General features: G+C 32.4%; 3 protein-coding genes across 6 annotated transcripts; 1 reads left to right on the top strand and 2 right to left on the bottom strand.

The window, feature by feature from the left end:
• Positions 1 to 3,954: 3,954 nt before the first annotated feature.
• Positions 3,955 to 9,645, top strand: LOC100810170 (beta-galactosidase). 3 transcript variants are annotated; one of them, XM_003550585.5, is made up of 19 exons: positions 3,955 to 4,302; positions 4,400 to 4,495; positions 4,604 to 4,716; positions 4,850 to 4,916; positions 5,016 to 5,108; positions 5,282 to 5,425; positions 5,822 to 5,910; positions 5,988 to 6,093; positions 6,229 to 6,316; positions 6,454 to 6,572; positions 6,669 to 6,830; positions 7,013 to 7,188; positions 7,307 to 7,416; positions 7,505 to 7,614; positions 7,720 to 7,830; positions 7,942 to 8,052; positions 8,160 to 8,365; positions 8,465 to 8,792; positions 9,109 to 9,645. In XM_003550585.5, the coding sequence occupies exons 1-19, from the start codon at positions 4,123 to 4,125 to the stop codon at positions 9,217 to 9,219; spliced, it is 2,520 nt and encodes an 839-aa protein (XP_003550633.1). In that variant the 5' UTR covers positions 3,955 to 4,122; the 3' UTR covers positions 9,220 to 9,645. The 3 variants fall into 3 exon arrangements, with proteins under 3 accessions (XP_003550633.1, XP_014625552.1, XP_014625553.1); XM_014770066.3 differs by lacking the exon at positions 5,282 to 5,425; XM_014770067.2 differs by lacking the exon at positions 3,955 to 4,302 and having other exon boundaries at positions 4,401 to 4,495; positions 4,621 to 4,716.
• Positions 9,646 to 13,830: 4,185 nt separating this feature from the next.
• LOC106796594 (probable polyamine oxidase 5) lies at positions 13,831 to 15,793 on the bottom strand. Its single transcript, XM_014769383.3, has one exon. The coding sequence runs from the start codon at positions 15,486 to 15,488 to the stop codon at positions 13,896 to 13,898; it is 1,593 nt and encodes a 530-aa protein (XP_014624869.1). The 5' UTR covers positions 15,489 to 15,793; the 3' UTR covers positions 13,831 to 13,895.
• A 3,629-nt stretch (positions 15,794 to 19,422) lies between these two features.
• LOC106794096 (transmembrane protein 258) lies at positions 19,423 to 21,530 on the bottom strand. 2 transcript variants are annotated; one of them, XM_041011360.1, is made up of 5 exons: positions 21,371 to 21,492; positions 21,196 to 21,296; positions 20,186 to 20,341; positions 19,755 to 19,833; positions 19,423 to 19,651 (listed from the first exon to the last, which is right to left on the bottom strand). In XM_041011360.1, exons 3-5 carry the CDS (start codon positions 20,320 to 20,322, stop codon positions 19,604 to 19,606), a joined length of 264 nt encoding a protein of 87 aa, XP_040867294.1. In that variant the 5' UTR covers positions 20,323 to 20,341; positions 21,196 to 21,296; positions 21,371 to 21,492; the 3' UTR covers positions 19,423 to 19,603. The 2 variants fall into 2 exon arrangements, with proteins under 2 accessions (XP_040867294.1, XP_003549239.1); XM_003549191.5 differs by lacking the exon at positions 20,186 to 20,341 and having other exon boundaries at positions 21,371 to 21,530.
• Between the last annotated feature and the right edge of the window lie 926 nt (positions 21,531 to 22,456).

Here is a 22,456-nt window from a genome sequence, read left to right as displayed (position 1 = left end):
TAGCGATTTTAGTGTCACATATTCTTTTAAACAAAAAGTAAGCTAACTAGCATTGTCACTTAGAAACATTTTTCAAAATGGGACGGTAACAAAACTAATTAGTTTCATGGATTTTTTTATATATTTTTTTTATCTTTACCGTAGATCAAGTCAAACCGCAATTTTGACTAGCAGTTTCAGTGTTACATTTTTTTTAAAGTAGTTAATAGAGGATGCGGCCTGCAAATTGAAGCACAACAAATCAATCAACAATGGTGCAACCAAGGATTGCTAAAGTTGCAATCACAATTTGCAACTTCTAACTATGACAAGATTGATGAGCATGAAAAGTTCAAGAAGTAGCAAGTACTAATTGCAACTTTGCTAACAAAAAAAAAAACTAATTGGAACTTTAATATATGTAATGTGAATTTTATTTTTTTTGAGTTGTTTGGACAAAGCATCAAGACAAAATTATATATTACTTAAATTTGAGTTTAGTACATCAACACCCCCTAAACGAGTGAACTGCAAAATCAAGCACACTGCTATAAAAACATACATTAGATTATAAAGACAATCCATGTTTTCCAATAAAATCTACTAATTTATCCGTTTCTCTATGAATATGTTTTAACATGTAGAGCTGGAATTTTCCTTGCATTTTCCAAATCTCAGCTACAAACTCTTTAAAGCCCTCCCCCTCACCATTCCTGTCATCCAGCAATTTTATAGCATCAAAAGAATATGTTTCCACCATTACCAATCTTATCCCTTCACCACAAGTTATATTCAAGGCATATAAAATAGCCCATAGCTATGCTTCTAAATTCGAAAAGTGCTTCAAACCTTCTAGAGTAAGTCCGAATAAAACTACCATTATGACCTCTTATGTCAACACCACCACATGAAGCTTCTCTTATTACCGGAAGATAAGCTCCATCACAACTAAGTTTCATACACCCCTCCGTAGGATAATTCCATATTTCAGACTCGTCAGTATTCAAATTTGGATAAATCAGATTTAGTACATTTTACATATTTTGGCTACTTCCGATATCTCTCAATAACGTCCAGGCTTTAAACAAAATTCCGTCGATGTTGTGCCAAATATCTTAAAGATGATCTCATTATGTCTCCATCAAATGCAATCAAGAATATCTCCAAATATAATACTCCATTTGGTGTTTTCTAACATTTTATTGCTTTTAACATTGGTTTTCATCCAACTACTCATATCTTGTTGATAAAACAAAATATTAGCAGTAAACTTGAAAAGGTTCCAAATCTGCTTCACCCAATTGCAGTTTCTAATAGCATGTTCGAGAAATTCAGTTTTATCATGACATAATGGACAAGTGTATTTATTAATCATATGAACTACATTAGTTGCATTGGTAGATAATTATTGAACTGCATTAGTTGTATAATTTTTTTTAAAAAAAAAAATTAACATCAACTAGTTACATCTACATATAAACGCATGTATAAATTTGAAATTTCAATACATAAAGAAATAATATAACTAGCGTTTTATAGTTTGATTACAATTGAAACAACATTTGGCAGAATGTGGCAGCGTTCGCAAGTATTAGTATAGACCTTGTGCCATAACCAATTAGATTAATATTTGTTCTCAAGCTACGTATGAATTCATTATGACAAATTGACAATCATTGCAATAATACGTTATTATTATTATTATCATTATTATTATTATAAACGATAAAATCAAGAGGAGATTATATCTTTCTATCAGAAAAATGTGAATATTACAATATACTATCCTCTTATTTTATTTTTATTTTTTTGTTAGAATTTTGTTAACTTTTGTTAAAAATACCATTATGAAATAATATTTTATATGCAAGTATTATTAAAACATCCATTTCTCTCCCTTGATAAATACAAATACACTTTACTCTAATTTTATATTTTTTTAAAAATAATTCTATAACTAAAATATTATTTTCAAGCCCTATTTTAAGAGATTTAAAAATTAAAATTCTTTAAATTTTATAATAAATATTTTTTCTTTCAATTCATTGACAAGATCCTTTTAACTTTTCAGTCAAAAAAATTATTAGAGGGAAAAATCTTTTAACTTTTGAGTTCTTAGATAATTTTTTATAAATTTGATGATAGCATATAGGATATAAGAATTTTTTTATTTTAATTATAAAATTAAATTTAAGTTGTTGGATTTTACTTGAAAAAAAACAAAATCTTTCTATCAAAAAATAATAAAAACAAAATTCTTAAAAATTATTTTCCAAAAATTAAAAAATAACCAAAAAAGTAAAACTCTTGAAAAAGAATAATAATAAATCTGATTAACATGATTTCTTAAACTCAATAATTTCTATTAATGATGCTCTTGGCACTTATGGTATGCTTCCACTGGTTTGTAAGAATAAAAGTTAGTCAAAGGATTTCCATTGGTACACGCGTTTTATTTTATGAGCGGCAACTTGGCTTTCGTTCCCCCAGCCAATCCATTATTCCGTTCCATTCCAATTCATGAAGCAAATTCAGAAAACAATACAATTTGTTAAAAGATCGTCATTATATGCGGAGAGTACTTTACACAGAGAATACTTTAATACGTTTTTTATTCGTCTTTTAAAAAAATCGTCAATATCTTCTATCCAAAAGATCTGAGGATATGTTTAGATGCACTCTTTTAAAAGTATTTTTAAGAGGAAAAGATAAGAAGAGAAAAAAAATGTATTCATAAGTTAAAATAAATTATCTATTGGCTAATAATTAATTAATTGGTAATTTTTTTATATATAATTTCTCTAAAAGATGAGATGACATTTATAAATAAATTAATGATTAACAAATAATGAAAAATTTATTTTAATTTATAGAAAAAGTTATTTAATTTTTTGTTTTTATATTTTTTTTCTAAAATTACTTCCAGAACAATTTATCCAAACAAGCTTTTCTTGAAAAAAGATGGATGGATATCAAATATTATTAAAAACGTAGACAGAAGAAAGATAAATAGTACCTATGACAAGTAATACAATAGATAAAAAATAATGAGTTCAAGTATTTGATATATAAAGGTTTTCTTTTCAAAGAAACTGACATTAATCAATTCAAAAGTGAGATGTTGAAAATAAATGAATAAAGTGAAATTATGTTCTTCCTCAAAGTATCATTCAAAGAATTTTTGTAGTTATAGATTTGATGTAACACTTCACCAAAATATCATTATACTCTCCGAGAATTGCTTCCCTCCTTGTAATGGATGATATTTATATATTTTGGTGACAAGGTCCATGAGAATAATAACAGGATTGGATTCAAAGCAGTTTAAAATAACGTACGTGCAGCGTCGAAGCTTCCTTTATGACTTATGAGTAAGACTCCTACCACCAAGTATGGCAATTAAATGTACACTCATCATCAGAAAGGAAATTAACCAGAGGCCGGAGATTACTTTTTTGTCACGTTTCTCAATATTACTGGAAATTGTGACTAAACTAGTTCATTTCGCACTTGTGTCCTCTGCTGGGTAGGTAAGCATTAGCGTTTGAAAGTAGTAATTTGTTAAACAATGATAATTAAATATTTTTCTTTTTTAATTAACCAATTAAAAATACATATAGTAAATAGTATTTTCTTTTTCTCTGATTATAAGATTATTTCAATTAATTTATGTTCTTAAGAAAAATAATTGATTCTTCTAAAAACAAAAATAGTAATGGGAAATTGTTTTATAAACACTCATTGTGCTATGAGACATCTAGGAAGATAAAAGAAAAAGAAAAAGAATATAAGTATAATAAAATTTATAATATGATAAAAAAAATAATTTAAAAGCTTGTTTGTGGGGTCAGTGGTGAGTGAGTCATTGGCATGCAAGGAAAGGAGTAAATGGGTCCCAATTCTAGTGTCCAGACTCCAAGGTCTTGTAGTAGCTTTGGATTTTCAAATGTATATAAAGGAGTTGCAGCCTCCTCCCAAAACCACGCACCTCAACTACCATTGTTATTTATTAAAGTCTTTGCGTGCAATCTGACATCTCTTTTCAATCTCAAAAAGGCATTGTGAAGAAACTAAAAACACAAGCGCGTTTCTCTTGTTCCCTTCTTCTCTTTTGGAGTTTTTTAAAATGTGTGAAGGACACTAATGGGTTCACGGGTTCTAATCGAGAATTTACCAAGGGGGAATTTTTGTACCCTGCTGTTAGTTTTGTGGGTTTGTGCAGTCACAGCCTCTGTGACTTATGATCACAAAGCCATTGTTGTTAATGGCCAGAGAAGAATTTTGATCTCTGGTTCCATTCACTACCCAAGAAGCACACCTGAGGCAAGTACTTTTAGTTAGTTATTTTTGTAATCACCAAAAGAGTTTCAATTTTCAGTTTTCACACCGAAAGGCTTTTTTTGTTTCTCATTGGTTGCAGATGTGGCCAGACCTTATTCAAAAGGCCAAAGATGGAGGCTTAGATGTTATCCAAACCTATGTGTTTTGGAATGGACATGAGCCTTCTCCCGGAAAGGTAATGCAAATGTTATTTTCATTTTTTTTTATTCTTATTTTCACTTGTTTGAATAGAAAGCTCACTCATATTTTTTTATGTGAATTTTCGTGAAATTAAAAAATTCAGTATTATTTCGAGGATAGGTACGACTTGGTTAAGTTCATCAAGCTGGTACAGCAAGCTGGTCTCTATGTTCATCTCCGCATTGGTCCCTACATATGTGCTGAATGGAACTTTGGGTAATGATTTTTTGTAACCTGTCTTATAATTCTATATAATATATTCAGAGAATAATTTACTTTTGAAAAAGGACAACAATGTTTAGCCACTGCTTAAAGAGTTAAAGGTCTTTTCTTTCTGTTTGATATTCAGGGGGTTTCCTGTTTGGCTCAAGTATGTTCCGGGTATTGCTTTCAGAACAGACAATGAACCTTTCAAGGTTGGAATTTTCAATTTTACTCATAGTTATATTGTTGTTATTTAATTATCGAATTCTGTGAATTTTCTAAGCAACCGTTCAATTTTCGCAATGATGTAGGCTGCAATGCAAAAATTTACTGAGAAGATTGTCAGCATTATGAAGGAGGAGAAATTGTTCCAGACGCAGGGAGGTCCGATAATTATGTCACAGGCAAGGAATTGGGATTTAAATAAGATATATATTCCTATTATTGCTTTCTTCAAGTCTCAACTTTGCATTTTGCCGTGTTATTTTTTCTTGACTAGAAAGTTTTATTAGTTAGGCCAACCAATTACAGTAATAGTATTTTTTTTTTTTTTTGGCCCCCAAATTGAATGTGACAGATAGAAAACGAATATGGACCAGTGGAGTGGGAAATTGGTGCCCCTGGGAAAGCTTATACCAAATGGTTTTCTCAAATGGCTGTGGGTTTAGATACTGGTGTCCCCTGGATTATGTGCAAGCAACAAGATACTCCGGATCCTCTTGTAAGCACCTTTTGCTAAACATAACCTTTTTTGAAAAAAAAAAAAACCATTTGGAGAAGAATTCTTATCTTCTTAGAATAAATTTTTGTGTCCCCCACCTATGTTGCTGTGTCCTTTTTTTTAGGTACATTTTTCAGTTGTGTTTTGGTTGTTTTGTTGGGTTAGGTTGTTGCCTTTACTATTGATATATTTTAATTTTGATGTGTGTTCATTGGCCCATTTGGCCTTTTTCTGTTGTTGTTTTTCTTTTATCTCAGCAGTTCTGTAAATTTGTTCACTTTTTTACTTCAGGGTTGTTCTTCACTAGTAGTTAACGTGCCTCTGTCCACCCCCTTTTCTTTTTGTTTGTTTCATTGACTGATTGATTATACTCCTTTGCATCTTTCTCTTCAATAGATTGACACCTGCAATGGATACTACTGCGAAAACTTTACTCCCAACAAGAAATACAAACCCAAAATGTGGACAGAGAACTGGACTGGCTGGTATGTTCTACTACAAATAAATGACAATAATAATTGATCTGGATCCTGTATTTAGTTTTTTGTTCCATGTTCTGTAGGTACACTGAGTTTGGAGGCGCGGTCCCTCGTAGACCTGCAGAAGACATGGCATTCTCAGTTGCAAGATTCGTACAGAATGGTGGTTCATTTGTTAATTACTATATGGTAGGTTGGCCATTGCATTTAAGATTTATCTAAGGATAAATGCCAATAAATGTTTCCTACCTTCTTATGTACTATACATATCCATGACGTGGAAACGTTGATTTGAGCCTAAAAATGTATCATTTTTTGATCCAGTACCATGGAGGAACTAACTTTGATCGGACATCCAGTGGCCTCTTCATTGCCACCAGCTATGACTATGACGGTCCTATTGATGAATACGGTATGCAGAGTATATTAGGTTAAATTTGTTAACATGCTTGGGAAAATGACACCATACAAAAAGAACCAAAATGAGAGCATCTTAGAGATTGAGTGAGATATTTTCACATTAGTCTGAAGCTTGTTCAACTATCTCAGGACTTCTAAATGAACCAAAATGGGGGCATCTTAGAGATTTGCATAAAGCAATAAAGCTATGTGAGCCAGCTTTAGTGTCTGTAGATCCAACAGTGACATGGCCAGGAAATAACCTTGAGGTAAAGTAATTAAGCAGGGTTATGACTTGTGAAAATTACTCAACAGGCTTCTTGTTAAAACTTATTTGCTTATTTTTGTTAATGTTATTATCTTAGGTACATGTGTTCAAGACTTCTGGTGCTTGTGCTGCATTCCTTGCAAACTATGACACCAAATCTTCCGCATCAGTTAAATTTGGAAATGGACAATATGACCTACCACCATGGTCTATCAGCATCCTTCCTGATTGCAAAACTGCAGTTTTCAACACTGCGAGGGTAGGACAATACTGCTTGCCATGTTTATTTTATTTTTATTTGATAAAGGAATGCAAGCTGAAATTATTAATGCAGAAACTAATGTGCTGTTCTTCAAGGACAGAAAAACATTAAAATGTATTTATATTGAGATTTTTGTTTGCCAAGTATGAACATTGATGTTATCAATTTTATATATACAGCTTGGTGCTCAAAGCTCTCTGATGAAGATGACTGCCGTGAACAGTGCATTTGATTGGCAGTCATACAATGAAGAGCCTGCATCATCCAATGAGGATGATTCTTTGACAGCATATGCACTCTGGGAGCAGATTAATGTCACCCGAGATTCTACAGATTATTTGTGGTATATGACAGAGTAAGTATCTGATCATGTCTTTGACTTCTAAAAGAATAATAGTTGGAATGCTCAATTTCTTGAAAATTACTGTTTATATCCTTTCTCCATCTAATAAATATTATTGTCTCTTGTTCAGTGTCAACATTGATGCAAATGAAGGTTTTATAAAGAATGGACAATCTCCTGTTCTTACCGTAATGTCAGCAGGCCATGTTTTGCATGTTTTAATTAATGATCAACTTTCAGGTACACAAGATTAATGATATTTTTTCAGTCTAGTGTTTTGTTACAATAATCTCCGTTTTTTACTTATGCATTTTTTGTTTAAATGCAGGTACCGTGTACGGGGGACTGGACTCTCATAAGTTAACATTTAGTGACAGTGTTAAGCTGAGGGTTGGCAATAACAAGATTTCTTTACTAAGTATTGCCGTGGGTCTCCCGGTTAGTTCTCTTCCTTTCTAATATCTCTGTGATTTCTACAACAATTTTTATTTTCAGATTTTTTATTCCCTTTTAATCTTATGACAATGTTCTATTTAATGCCAGAATGTTGGGCCACACTTTGAGACATGGAATGCTGGGGTGTTAGGTCCAGTCACACTTAAGGGTCTAAATGAGGGGACTAGAGACTTGTCTAAACAGAAATGGTCTTACAAGGTTTGTTATCTAGCATTGTTTTTCCTAGTAGCCACATTGAAAGGTTTTATAATAATGGCCTGTGTATCACCCCAAAAATAAGAGGTTACTCATTTGCATTTTGTTGGGCAGATTGGTCTCAAGGGTGAAGCCTTAAACCTTAACACTGTCAGTGGTAGTTCCTCCGTGGAATGGGTACAAGGATCATTATTGGCTAAACAGCAACCTTTGGCATGGTACAAGGTAAGTAAGATTGAATTTTCAACAAAGGTTGTATTTATGTCACTGTGATCACCCAAGTGGCCGAGTCTGAATTTATTCTGACTCATTATATTCTGTAATGTCAATAGACAACTTTTAGCACACCAGCAGGCAACGATCCGTTAGCTCTGGACATGATTAGCATGGGAAAGGGTCAGGCATGGATAAACGGTCGAAGCATTGGACGCCATTGGCCTGGATATATAGCACGCGGTAACTGTGGGGATTGTTATTATGCTGGAACTTACACTGATAAAAAATGCCGGACAAATTGTGGAGAACCCTCCCAGAGATGGTAAGAGTTGACAGTGACACAACACTATCTATTTTACTACATTGAAAGGAGTGACTTGAATATGATGATTCATGACAACCTATTGATGGCATTGGACAGGTACCATATTCCTCGGTCGTGGCTGAACCCAAGTGGGAACTATCTGGTTGTGTTTGAAGAATGGGGAGGTGATCCTACTGGAATTACTTTGGTGAAAAGAACAACAGCAAGTGTGTGTGCTGATATATACCAAGGGCAACCAACTCTTAAGAACAGACAGATGCTAGACTCTGGCAAAGTTGTTAGACCCAAGGCTCACTTGTGGTGTCCACCTGGGAAAAACATCTCTCAGATTAAATTTGCTAGTTATGGATTGCCACAGGGAACTTGTGGAAACTTTAGAGAAGGAAGTTGTCATGCTCACAAATCATATGATGCTCCTCAAAAGGTATCCCAATCATATGACATCTAAAAACAGAAATTGCCGGATAAATCATTTGGTTCTGAATGATTGTATTGTTTGAAAAACCCAAGTTCCATATCAACTAAAAATAAAGCCAAGTTAGAAATATAAGTGAGGGATAACCCTCATTTTTTGAGCTAGTTTTTGGGGTTGAGTTAGGTCTAAACTCACATTCTAAGATGTATGCATTTTGATTAGTTTTAACATGTTATGCCAATAAATCTTTTGCTTCTTATTAATATTATGTTTTTCTTCTGCTACTTATTGTCCTTGTATTATTTGTTGTTGTTATTATTTGTAGAACTGCATTGGCAAGCAATCTTGCTTGGTGACTGTAGCTCCTGAAGTTTTTGGGGGAGACCCGTGTCCGGGAATTGCAAAGAAGCTCTCACTTGAAGCACTATGCGGATAAGGATCATGTGATGCAACAGTTTGCCAGATAATCATGGAGCAGATCTATTAGGTTCATTATATAGAAAAATAACGACACCCCTTTACTTTGTGTAGTTGAATTCCACACATACAGAATGCAAACATGCACCAGGCTGCGCGAAAACGAATGTAAATAAAAGAAATTGGCTGCAAGTGTTGTACATAGTCAGATTATTCTGCTGATTATTGCTCCATAGTCCATAAACTAGGGGGCTTTTAATAATGAAGCATTGAGCAGCCCCTCATACACATTTTGTTTCTATAAAAGAATAGTTGGACACGAGAAAGGTGTCAGATAACTACATCATTATTCTACCAGAAAATAATTTTTATTTTTCTATTGAAATGTTTATGTAAGAACAAATTGAAAGTAATAGATAGTTGATTTCAAGTGGCATTTGGAATATTTATCCTATTCTACAAAATAGCAGAAATTTTGTTCTTAGTATTAGATTTTTGTTAAACAAGAATCGTCTACACGTGTCTGTAAATCTTAATTGGAGAATTGGAGTTGAATTATCTTTGTGGTTCTATTTGATCACGTACCTACTGGCCCAAACCCAACTTGATAATAAAAATTATGTGAAGGCAGACTTTGTTTCAATATCTGTGAACCTATAACATGGGTACATGTTACTACTTCCTCTTCCATAGCTCACTCAAAGTGCCAAACTATATTTTGAGTTCGAGATTCTTTTATAGGACAATGATCAACTTCACAAAATGTTGATGAAATCTGTTAAAATGGAATTTGATTTGTTGCTTTTGTCACGACGGCTTTCACATCATGTTGCATGTGCAATATATTCGAGATTCTTTTTTGCATATTCCGTGACCTGATTACTAAATGCAAGTAGATATGACGGGTAAATATATCATGTGGGAACTTGCCCTTTCCATTTTTATACAAACAGAGGCAAGGCAAGGCCAAGGAAAAAAGAAAAAGAAATAGCATAAGGTAAGAAACCCTTATTCTAAGGTATGATTGGTATCCCTATTAATCTAGTTTAAAGTTAAGCTGCTGATTCCATTTTTTTTTCTTTTTTTGGTGTGTGTGTGAAAAATTGCATCTACAATTTCCTCAGTTACAGACTTATTGAAGAATGTCTCAATTTTTCTCACACTGTGTGGCATATAAATCAAATTTATTTTAGGTTCCTAGTAAAGGGACTTCTCCCTTAACTTTATTAGACAGTCTCGCAGAGAGATAACCTTATCAGAGCAGTCTGCTGTCCTAATGGTAATAATTGATTGAAACAAAAGAAACGTGGTGCTTACAACGTCAATAAGTAAGATTTTACACTCTGCAACACAATCTGTATAATTAGAACGTATCGACGATTCAATGGTCCTGCCAGTCAGGTCCAAGTAAAGCTTCAGCAGGTTTGTATGATTAAACATGTTTTTTATTAGTACAAATTTACGTCAATTTTATTACTTTGAAAAGGATACCCACTAAGAATTCAAACTAACATGTTTAATTACTTAATATGAGAGAAAATATTAAAGAACTTGTTATTAGAATTAGGGTGAGTGAAGGAAAGTATATTCACATTTGTTTGTTTACGTGTCAGACAAAGACTTGTTAGTTATTAGGTAAAGCATTGGTTTGTGATATGCGATCATCAAATCAAAGTGTGATTGAAGCCGGTAGAGACAGGAAGAGACAGCAAGTGGGCCATTTCAGTGTTTTTTTCACCCTCTATCGTTTTTCTGATTTTTTTCAGTTTTTTCTCTCTATCTTGTTTTTTCTGATTTATTATTCTTATCATTATTTGAAGGAGCACCGGAATTGAATTAATAATATGATAATTTTTTATTTCCTACTATTTTTTATATATTCCAATATACTATTTTAATATGTTAATTTTTTTAAAAAAATTAATGTGTTAAATAATTAGATTAGAAAAGAGAAAAATGTTTTTTGTTGTGAGTGTAGAAAGATATATAATAAAAACCTCTGTAAAAACAAAAATAGACACAGTTATAATGGGAAACGGGGGCATGGGCTGGAAAAACTTATGAGTTACGAGAATTATCAGCTCTATATAAAACTTGACTAAACATACTAAAAAGTTATACTAGTAACTATTAACAGTTTAGTATTAACTGTAAAAAAACAGTTTAGTATTAAATTAGTTTGAATAATATAATTTTTATTCAATATTTATAATAAGTCATGAATAAAATTATACATTATACTATAAACGATTTTATTAATATAAAATTACTATATAGTATTAATATATTAAATATTACAATAATATCATACTGATATTCATTCATAACATTTGTAGTAATAATTTAATTTTTGTTATACAAACATTATATTAAAAGAAACAACTTTAATAGTTTTGTCCAATAACATATGATATTTTTTACGACGATACTTTACATAAAAAATTACTTATTTTCTTTTGTATTTTCTATTTTCTTCTTCCAAATAATTAAATAAATGAAATAGAAAAATATTATCATTTTTTCGAAATGCGGTCTATTTCCATTCAAATAATACATTTTTTATTTTATTTCTCTCATATTTTTTTCTCTCTTCTATTTCTTTTCTCGACAACCTCTCAAAACAATGTAAAGTAAGTATCAAGCTTGGTTGATTTGCTTTGCATAAAAATCCAATACTAGCAGCAATACCTATTGATTGGTAGGCCACAATGTTGGATTATGTCTGTAGAAAACTCTTGTGAGTTTAACCTTACAGAAAATATTATATGTGTGAGTCATTGGATAAAGAAAAACAAAAAGATTAAAGTAGATATGATTGGAGTGGAATAAATGATCATTTTAATTCTCAACCTTTTTTTTTTGACTGATTTTAAACTATTCTTTTATATATGCTTAAAATACTTCATCTTAAACTTATATATTATCACAAAGTAAGCCGCATTAATCTTTAAAGAGAGATTAACTTGAACAACTCAATTATAGCTTAAAATTATACCTTGAAAATATTTTTGGATGTATGGATAATATTATAAATATTCATTTAACATTATTTTGTTTTCATTTTTTTATTACATTTATAGCAATTATCATTTTTAAATTTTTCTCTCAATGTCAAATAAAATGAGTATACAAATATTTTATATTAAGGAGACGTAGACGTAGTGACGTACTAGCATGGTGGGCAATGGGCATATGACCAATAGATCCTACACACGTAGACGTAGTGACGTACTATGCAGAGGTTGGATGGGACATATCATATTCATGAATCCTGACGAAGCGGAAAAATGAAAAATCACTTGGATCATGTGGCCATACATTTTTTGTCTGATGGTTAGTTAAGGACACTTTGGTTACTGCTACTGATTATGTGGGCAGAACATAGTGTTAGAAAACTATACTTGGTCTTTTCTTACTGAAATTCAACTTGGTCTTTTCTTACTGAAATTCAACTTGGTCTCTATAAATAAATAAGATTGATTTTAGGTTTCAACTCCTGAATAAAAAAATATAATTAACAGAGAACAATAGTCATTCATAAAGTTTCCATTCAAATATTTTAAGCAACTACGTCATTGAATATATTTTAAATCTTAACAAAAAATTCGACACCCTTTCATTGATTCTCTAAATTACTTACTTAAAATGTTTTTTCACTGAATAAAAATTTACTTATTTTAAAATATGTCATATATTAAAATTGAAATGTTCTATAAGATATAGCAATTTTATATTAATCTGAGAAATTAAACTCAATTTTTAAATAAAGTTCCATATCCAAACTTTATAAATAAATAAAAAATGACATTATGAAGAAATATTTTACTAAAAATAACGAAACAAATTAATTAGGGATAATCTTGCTCTAATCAAATAGGTTGATTATGAATATGAATGATAAAACTTTCTATGATAATATTTAACACAATTGTGTATTGATAACTTCAATGTGAGACATCTAATTAAAAAGAGAACAACAGTTCCACGTTATTAGATACACGCGTTCTGTGTTAGTTACAAAAATAGGTTTGTTTATACCAACATATGGCCCGTTTGGCCGAAAGGTGGATTTTTTACTGTCATCAAAAGTGCATTCGGCAATAATTTATTAATTCCCCGATTGCGGCGAACTAAAGTTAAAAATATCAAAGTATCAATTATTGTTCCAAGTAAAACTCTGATCTGACTCAAACAATTGAGTTCACTTCAGTTTCCCGTTAAAGGAAAGGGTGTTAAAATGACTTGTTTCTTTGCATTGAAAACTAATAAGCAGTTAAGTTGACTAGCCATATTTTGTTTCAGTGAAGAGCTGATGAGTGATGAGGAGGTTCCAAGTTGGAAAGACCCGGATTTATCGGATCCTGTCCACTGGGGGAAGCCAGTATCCACATTAGATTCTGAATTTAAGTAAAAGGACACCTAGCTAGTAGTTTGTTTTAATGATTTACAAGATATGAAACAAAAAGAAACTACACCCCAATAGAATAAAAGAAAACAATTATATGTGGAATAATTGGTCTTATAGTACCAGCTGAATGTCCCCATCTCACTTTTCATCTTGCCACTTCTAATTTTCAATTTTTGACAATCACTTACTAATTTTCCCTAAAGAGTAAAGTAAGAATAATTTGATACAAATTAATGATATTTAAAAAAAAAAAAAAAAAGCAATACAAAGTTGTTATACTATAAGTCTTAACACAGTGAATAGTGTTGAAGAAGCCTATTGGCTTCCCTAAGGCCACTAAAGTAAGCTCCATGAGTTGTAGAATAATGGGTTCTGTGAGTTGCTTCCCCTGCAAACAAGATTTGAAGTGGTGGTGAAGCACAAGTGAGGCATTTTGGCAATGGCTCTGCCATTGTATCTAAATCATCACCACTTGATCCAACTGCCACATGACTGTATGAGCCTAAAAACAATGGATCTGTTCCCCACTTGCTCTTTAACACCTTACTGAATTTCACCTTATATTCGTGAGAATACTTCTCAGAATTCACATTCCCGTTGCAAAACTCAAGTGAATTCGATAGGAAGCATGAAATTGTGTCTGAAACCCCTTCAATGATCTCTTCATCTTTGAGTGACTCAAGTGCCAGTGCTTCTTCCCCAGCAAACCAAGATAGGAGGACACTAGAATTGTTGTAAATTGGACAAAGGGTAGCTGTCCTCCTCATCCACCAGGGTATTTTCTTGTGCCTCAACTCAGATTGAGGTGAATGAAAAACCATTTGCAAGAAGGGGAACCCTTTGGAATGTTCATGTGGAGGCTCACTCAATTGCATAAACAACTTATTAACAACACCAAAACCAAGCCTTGAAATAGCCTCGGCCTTGAAAGAGGGTAAAGGGGGATTAAACATTAACATACCTGAATCATCATCACGAATAGAAGCCTTCAACACTCCAAGTGAAACTGTGACAATGACATGATCCGCAGACATAATAGAGCCATCACAGAAATGTAGCATCACAGGCCTAGAAGAACATGGTCTTCCATTTTCCAAATTCATCGCCTCGTGTCTCTCCGGCTGCCATTCAATTCTTGTGACTTTTCTACCCAACTGAACCAAACCAGGAGGTAGCACAGATGCTAAAGATTCAATTATGCTCAAGTAGCCTTTAGCAATTGTGATTTCCTCACCTGGAAACATTTGGTATTCACTTTCTGCTGCATAATCTAGATTGAACAAATCAGCAGCAGATGTGTAAGTCCTCTGTGTGTTCTCATGAACTGCAAAGATTGCTTCATCGAGTAACTTTTTGCTCCATTTTCCAAACCCTTTGAGCTCCTCTTCCTCTTTTGATGAACCACAATAAGCATCAAGGCCTTGTTTAAGAAAAGAGCCAACACTAAGGTTTCCACAGTCACCCTTTGTTGTTGTTGGCATCTTTCTCTGAGCATGATCCATGAGATTGTTGAAAAGCTTTGTGATGGGGTCAACATGGGAAGAAGGGTTTAGCACAAAGCCACCTTCAGCAATTGTGGTGGCCTTATTCTCATTCCCATCCATGCACTCCCAAGGTTGCTCAGAGTCAAGTGCATGGATTTGTTGAGCAATTTTGTGAATTGGGCTGCCTCCAATTCCATGGATCCAAGTAGCACCCATCTCAATTCGGTCACCACCAAACTCTGATGTGTTGATTCTCCCACCAATCCTGTTTCCACCTTCAACAACACACACCTCAAACAAGTCCTTTGAGGCACTCACACTGTGAAGCTTGTTGGCAGCAGTGAGCCCTGCCATTCCAGCTCCAATTATCACAATTAGCGGCTTCTTCGCCACCATTGTTGCTACTTGATACTTAGCTTTGCTTTTGTCACACAAAAATTAAGAGGGAGGGAAGGAAATAGTGGAGAGTGGTATGAGGCTATGAAGGTGAGATTTGAGTCACTGGCAAATGAATTTATAAAGCGGTTGGCTTTGTTGTTTTGTTAAAGATTCAAATGTATGTTTGTGCTTTACTGCTTTAATTCTTTGAAATAAATGTTACAGACCAAAATGAGTTTGAAGTGACATACTATGTTTCGAAAACAAGTTTTAAGAACATATACGCACTAATCATTTAATTAAGAGACTTAACTCACTTGGCTTTTTCTAGTGACTTCTTTCTTTTCGCACACTATAATTTATTAACCCCTAATAAAGACAGGGGTCTACTTTTGCTTTATCTCTCACTCTACAACTACAAGCAAAGAGTCCCACTTTGAATTTGTTACTTTTCTTGTTTCCTACTAGTAAGTTAATAGTTATTCAAGTATTTTTGTTATTAATTATTATTTTTTAACTATAATTATAGTTTCACATCACAGCAAGTAATTGAACTTTAATGTAATTTTAATTTAAACAAAATATTAATTATAATTTTTTTATTACGTGTAATATTTTGGTAAATAAACGGGGGCCCTTCTTCAGCATTTTGAACGAAGCTCCACCTCAATAAATGTCCACTAGTGAGTAATAATAATTCAAAGACAGGTGCTGAGCACTGAGCTACATAACTTGTGGCAAGGTTCACAGCCAGGAAAACAAGCAAAACAAATTGTACAATACAATGACAAAAATAAAAGGGAGAAAAAAAAAGTTGATACGCAAACCTTAACATGGTAGATTCACTGATTAAATATTAATTAGCCAACTTTAATATAAACATACACTTAATGGTCCAGATCAACCGTGGAGTGACCCTTAATTACAATCATTTTTTTACAATTTGATACAAACTTTTTGTACATGACATAATCAATATGAATTCCCTATCTTTACGTATTTATGCAGTCATGAATTGAGATATCGAAAATAAAATAATATATATATATAGCTATTCATATATCGAAAAATTTCATCAAAACAGTGTCATATAGAGTTGAGGATAATAATCTGCTTTATTATCTGATAAGCGCAGTCAATCTTGTCAGCAATAGCTCGTTGATTGTAACTTTGTAAGCCATGATTATCTCTCTGCTAGCTTCGAACCGAGGACTCGGAGCCTGAGTTTAATAATACAAAACCGATAAGTAAAATATGACAGAGCAACGGAATACAATATAACTAAATTCCCTTTTATAAGCAGTGAAAAGTAATCAATTTGAGTGTAAATCCCTTTCTTAAATAAAATAATATCTCATTTTTGATATAGATCACATGTCCTTTACGGTATGGACGATAAACTTTATATATCTAGGATTTAAATTTGAGACATGTGATTAAATTAAAAGATCTCATATCAATTTATTTATGTGTTTGATGCAAATAATAATATCTGATTTGATTTCTCTTCATTCCAAAATCTACACTTGATAGCACTATAAATTGGCATGATTCTAAGGCAGAGACGATTGAGACCCGATTACAAATATATCTTGGCTTGGTTTTCTACTTTTGTTGTGCAAGAGACAGATGATTGAGACCGTGTCTCACCTCAATTTGACAGAGAGTGATTCATCTTACAATCGTGTTGGAATCGGTACAAAAGTAGTAAAGGATTCGTTCCACTCATACAGATCTATTTTTGTCGGGGGTCTCACTTTATATTAAATCGATTTATGAATCCATCTCCACAATAAGCTTCTGAAATTTAAAACTAATGTAATCATGTATTAAAACTTATGATACGAAAACAACATTATCATACATAATTTGATAATATAATATATTATATATTTGCTATTTAGATTAGCAATTTTTCATTTAAAATCTCAATTCATATAATTTTAGTCTCCTCACTAATTACTTCCCGGAATCGTTCATGGTTGCGTTACGATTCATTTATGCCAAGATTTAATATATGGTTTACCATAGTCCATAAAATGTTCTATATGAAGCTTCATATTATTCCGAGAATGGTCCAAGAGTTCTTGTTCTATTCTAATTGCCGTTGCCGATGAACTTGCTACTTCCCGTTACTATCCGTGTGATTTCCTTAAAAAGAGAATCGGACAGTCAATTATATCAAGATCAAATCTGTCGAACACTGTCAAGTACACATATTCAACAGAAAATAAAAGACATGACACATCATAAATGAGCAAGACCATCACCAATCAATGAAGGGCACTAATTTTATAATTGATTTCTTTTTCAGGTATGACCAAGTCAAAGAGTATATAAAATTATGTGTTTAGTATAACTTGCAATTTCCTTAAAAAAAACACTTAGAATATTTTTTTTATCTGTTTTCTTAATATTTTATTAAAAATTAAACAAAGAATAAAAATATCTTTTAATGGGGGAAGTTTAAGCATATTTTGATTTATCATGTTCATCCAAGTTGATAACAATCATCATAGAATCAGTCAAATTTAATGCGTCTTGGAAATGGCATTGAGTATCTACGTTTCACTTTTTTTTCCACGTTAAAACACAATAAAAAGTAACTAAAAATTGTTTTGGGGATCCATGTCCCCTCCTGTATCGGGTTACCAAATACAAGGCTAGAATATTGCCACTTCACTTTCTTAAGAATCTTAAAATATCCATGACACCAGACACCACCTTATGATTACAATTCTATACAGCATTTAATTACTTCCTTCCCTGTGTTTGCAACAAGATTTTTAAACACGGATGAGAAAATCAAATATCATTTTTTATTCGTAAAAAAAAATACTAAAGAATTTATAATAATGTACAGACCATATTAAATCAAATATCAGAATTTGTGGCAAAACAATACCAGAGGCATTTATTGGTGGATTACGTACTGTTAATGAAACATATAGCATTTATTGGTATTCACTTTTTATTCACAAGATTGTGTTTTTTAATGGAAACTAGTTTTGATTGTGCATCTAGTAAAACTATACAAGACAGTAACTAACCACTTGAGATTTGTTTCATTTCACAACGAATATTTACTTACAAGAGCTTCAACAAATCTTTCTCTACCTTAGCCGAATGTTTGTAGTTTCTACCTCTCGAGAATAACACGAAGTTTCCCTCTGTCTCCACTCGAAATTGAGAAATCTTGTTAAAAAAAATGTTCCAAGAATGCTACCTGTATTTTCTTTCTTTTTCGCTAAAAAAAGAATGTGTTTTATTTTTCAACAGAAAAAAAATGTGTTTTATTTTTCAACTCTCTGAAATAAATTTGCAAATATATAGCTCTCAGTAATTAATAACAAAGACAAAGAGTGTTGCAAGATGAAACGTTCTCGTATAATTTTCTTCAAGAATTCTATTTGTATCCAATATGTTGCATTAACTTTCACAAACAGTTGGAGTGATATCGGGGAATTCATGGAATGTTCAGATCATAAAATAAGTCAAAAAGTATACAATTGCTAAGTACTATTTGTAATGATTGTTAATTCGCTCAATGGGTGCTATTTATATTTGCTGGTTTATACTATTTAGACATAACGTGAAATTTGTGACATTTTGAACATTGAAGAACAATTTTTTTTTTTCAGTAAAATTGTTACTTTGTTAGTTCTATATGTAATACTTGTTAATTAGCTCAGAGTATATAATTCTTGGTCCAAAAAAAAAAAAAATCTCCTTAGATGGATAGAAGAGTAAAAACACTTATCGTAACGACAATTCTTTTAAACAAGAAAAATTGATTAAACACATTTCGCTGTCATCAGAGCCTAAACTAAAGGCACAAATAATCTCACCCAACCCTTCCATTCAAAGAGGCCCCAAATAAGCTGTTTTATATTATCAAGTATAAACTATGATATTCGTTGGCATTCAGCATATAGAAATTACCCCAGAAACATGTTTGAAAACTATCTCAGATATCATAATCTTCTATTCTTCTTGAACATTACACACAACCAACATTGTCATCGATAGATTATGAACATAACTTAGAGTCAGATATCAAACTAAAACGTCCAATGCAATTTTTCATTTAAAGCTATCTGCTTGGCAAAATTTCATCCAATTCAATGTTTATATTAGACATAAACGCCAGAAGCAAGTAGGAGGAACAGGGACCCAAAACCCTGCCAAGAAGATAGACACATAAATATAAGTTTTACCATATCATTTATCATACCAGTTTCATGTAAAAAAAGTCTGAACAAAGGAAACATAAAAAATACATACCAAGAAGACTGAAGCCACTGCTCCAGTTGTCAGCTCCTGAACAAGTGAACGACTTTTCCTAGAAGATGTTGCTTCATAACTGCAAATAATACATCCATTTAATTAATGTGTAGAGAGGAATATAGATACAATGATATGATAGCAGCTAGTGTGGCATAAACATTCATAGTTCATGAAACTTGCCAAACAGGTGAAGGGGAAACTCCTGATATCTTTTAAGATTTGAAACATCATTAAACACCACAAAAATACAAGACAGAGTCCAAACCGAACCCACACCTACAAATTATCACTAATAGGTCACAAAATCAATAATAGCTACAACCTAGCACTAATAGGTCACAAAATCAATAATGACATTCAGCTCCTGAGTCAGATTTCACATATATATGCTTGCCTCAACTGCAAAAGTACTTTGTAACAACAAGCACCTTTGTCTCACGAGATTACACAAAGCCAGACAACAGAGGACGGTAAATTCACCCATGTTGCCACGACAACCATCTATATCTGTCTGACCCAGGTATGGCATGGACACAACTACTACTTTGAAGTGTCTACGCTGCATTGCGCATTAGCTCATTTAGCTGGTTAAACAACAGACGGGCAAAAGTGGTCAATATTGAAGGGATGCACATGAAAACACCATAAAGTTGAAGGCATTTTTCCATTAAATATAAACATTTCCTGGACAGGATACCTACAGTGTTACCCTTGTCCCTTGGGCTTGGCATAGAAAAATGTTGTTCTGCATGCTCCTTTATTTGTCTAAACTTAATGAATTACATCCTATGTTAAACTTACTCCAACAATTGCAAAATCTCTCGCCCAAGTAGCCATTAGATTCAAGATTGTTCCTCATTCGGTACTTACTACTTACAAACAAGAGAAATCTGCAATGTTTCACCTTACTAACCTATGCTAACCATAAAACCTTATTAAACATATCGCCTAAAGAATGGTATCTAAGGGTCGTCCTTCTCATAAAACTTCCCCTATGTTGACTTTGTATTCACTACTGCCTACCGCTAATGCAGACCAAGGTACCAACAAAATGATACTCTCTCTGTCTCATTGTAATTGTCATCTTAGATTGTTTTACACAGTCCAAGAAAAACTAATAAATGGATGAAATAAAACACCAAATTTACAAAATTAAACTTATCATGGTTAATTCATTTATAGTTTTTGTTGGAAACAGAGTAATTAATGTTACATTAAAAAACTAAAATGACAATTATTTAGGGATAATTTTTTTCTTCTTACAAGACGATTAATATGGGACAGAGTCCTTCCCATAAATCAAATCCAGAATTCTTAATGTTGAGTAAAACCCTAAGATTCATAAATCCATTCTACAATTGATGATTCATGCAAATCGAAATCGAGATCGTGTGTAGATGTGGAATAGGAAAAGGAAAGAGATCGAGGAGGAACTCACATGAAGAAAGAGGCGGTTAAGACGAGGCCGATGGCGAGAGTGAAGACGGAGAGTGTGGGGTACCACGAATCGGGGACGGGACTCGTTATCGGTTTTGGTGCCTTCAACATAAATCAAAAACACAGAATCAGAAAATTGAAATTGAGAAGACAGCAACAAAATGAAATTGAATTACCATCACAGAATGTAGAGACTACAGCACCGGATCTTGCACGTTCCAAATTTCAACTGCAATTTGCAGACTACAAACCCCTCTTTCACTCACTGACTCTAGTCTATACTCTATTTCAACGTCAGCACCGCCTCTGAGATCACTCACCGTGCGCTACACTTGTAACAAGCCCAACTTCTAAGGCCCAATATCTCTTCACACTGGGTTTCAAATTCTTGTAATTCACCCAACAACATTTTTCTTTAAAAAATATTAAGGTTTAAAACAAACCATGGAGGGACTGTTGCTTCCTGCACCCCTTTATACCAACAAAAGTTTAAAAAAAAAAAAAGTGTTGATTGGATTATATTGATCTGAAAATTTAAACTAAACGAACTTTTGAATTAATTAATTTTTTCACTTCAAATCTAAATTAAATCAAATTAATTCATTTTTTTATTTAAACTAATATCATAACTTGATCAACTATTTCTTAATTTTTAAATTAATATATTTTAAACATTAGTAATTAAAAATTTCTTATACGGTTTTTTTTCTGAGATTAAATATACTTTAAATATGATAACATTTATTTTTAGTCCTTCAAATACAAATTGTTCTCTTTTAGTCCCATCGAGGCAAAAGACCAACTTCTGTAGTCAAAGAAATTCTTGGTTCCACCCAAGAAATTGGGGAATGAATCCTCTCCCAAGATGTTGCTTTTTCCTCCACCCCAATTTAAACATGACAATGTTCCTTTTACACCAAATTATATATAAATTTCAGTGACCATCTATATAAATTGGACTACACAAAGGTGAGTCACATAGGTTAGTAGGAATGTTACTATTGGTGTGAAGAAAAAGGGACAATTTCTTCTACGAAGTAGGAATGCTTCCTTATTTATTTATTTTTTACTTAAATCCAATTTAGATTCTTATAATTTTATGATTGTATAATTTTGGTCCCTCAATTTTCTTCATTGTACATTGGGTTTTCAATATTTTTAAAATTTAACAATTTTAATTCACCACTAGTCTTGTTATCAATTTTTTAATAGAAACTATTAATATGACATTTAAGTGATAACATAATATTGAAATATTAATG

Source organism: Glycine max, chromosome 17, assembly GCF_000004515.6.
Source record: "Glycine max cultivar Williams 82 chromosome 17, Glycine_max_v4.0, whole genome shotgun sequence".
NCBI lineage: Eukaryota > Viridiplantae > Streptophyta > Magnoliopsida > Fabales > Fabaceae > Glycine > Glycine max.
The sequence above is the reverse complement of the archived record's forward strand: the minus strand, read 5'-3'. Positions and strand labels throughout refer to the sequence as shown.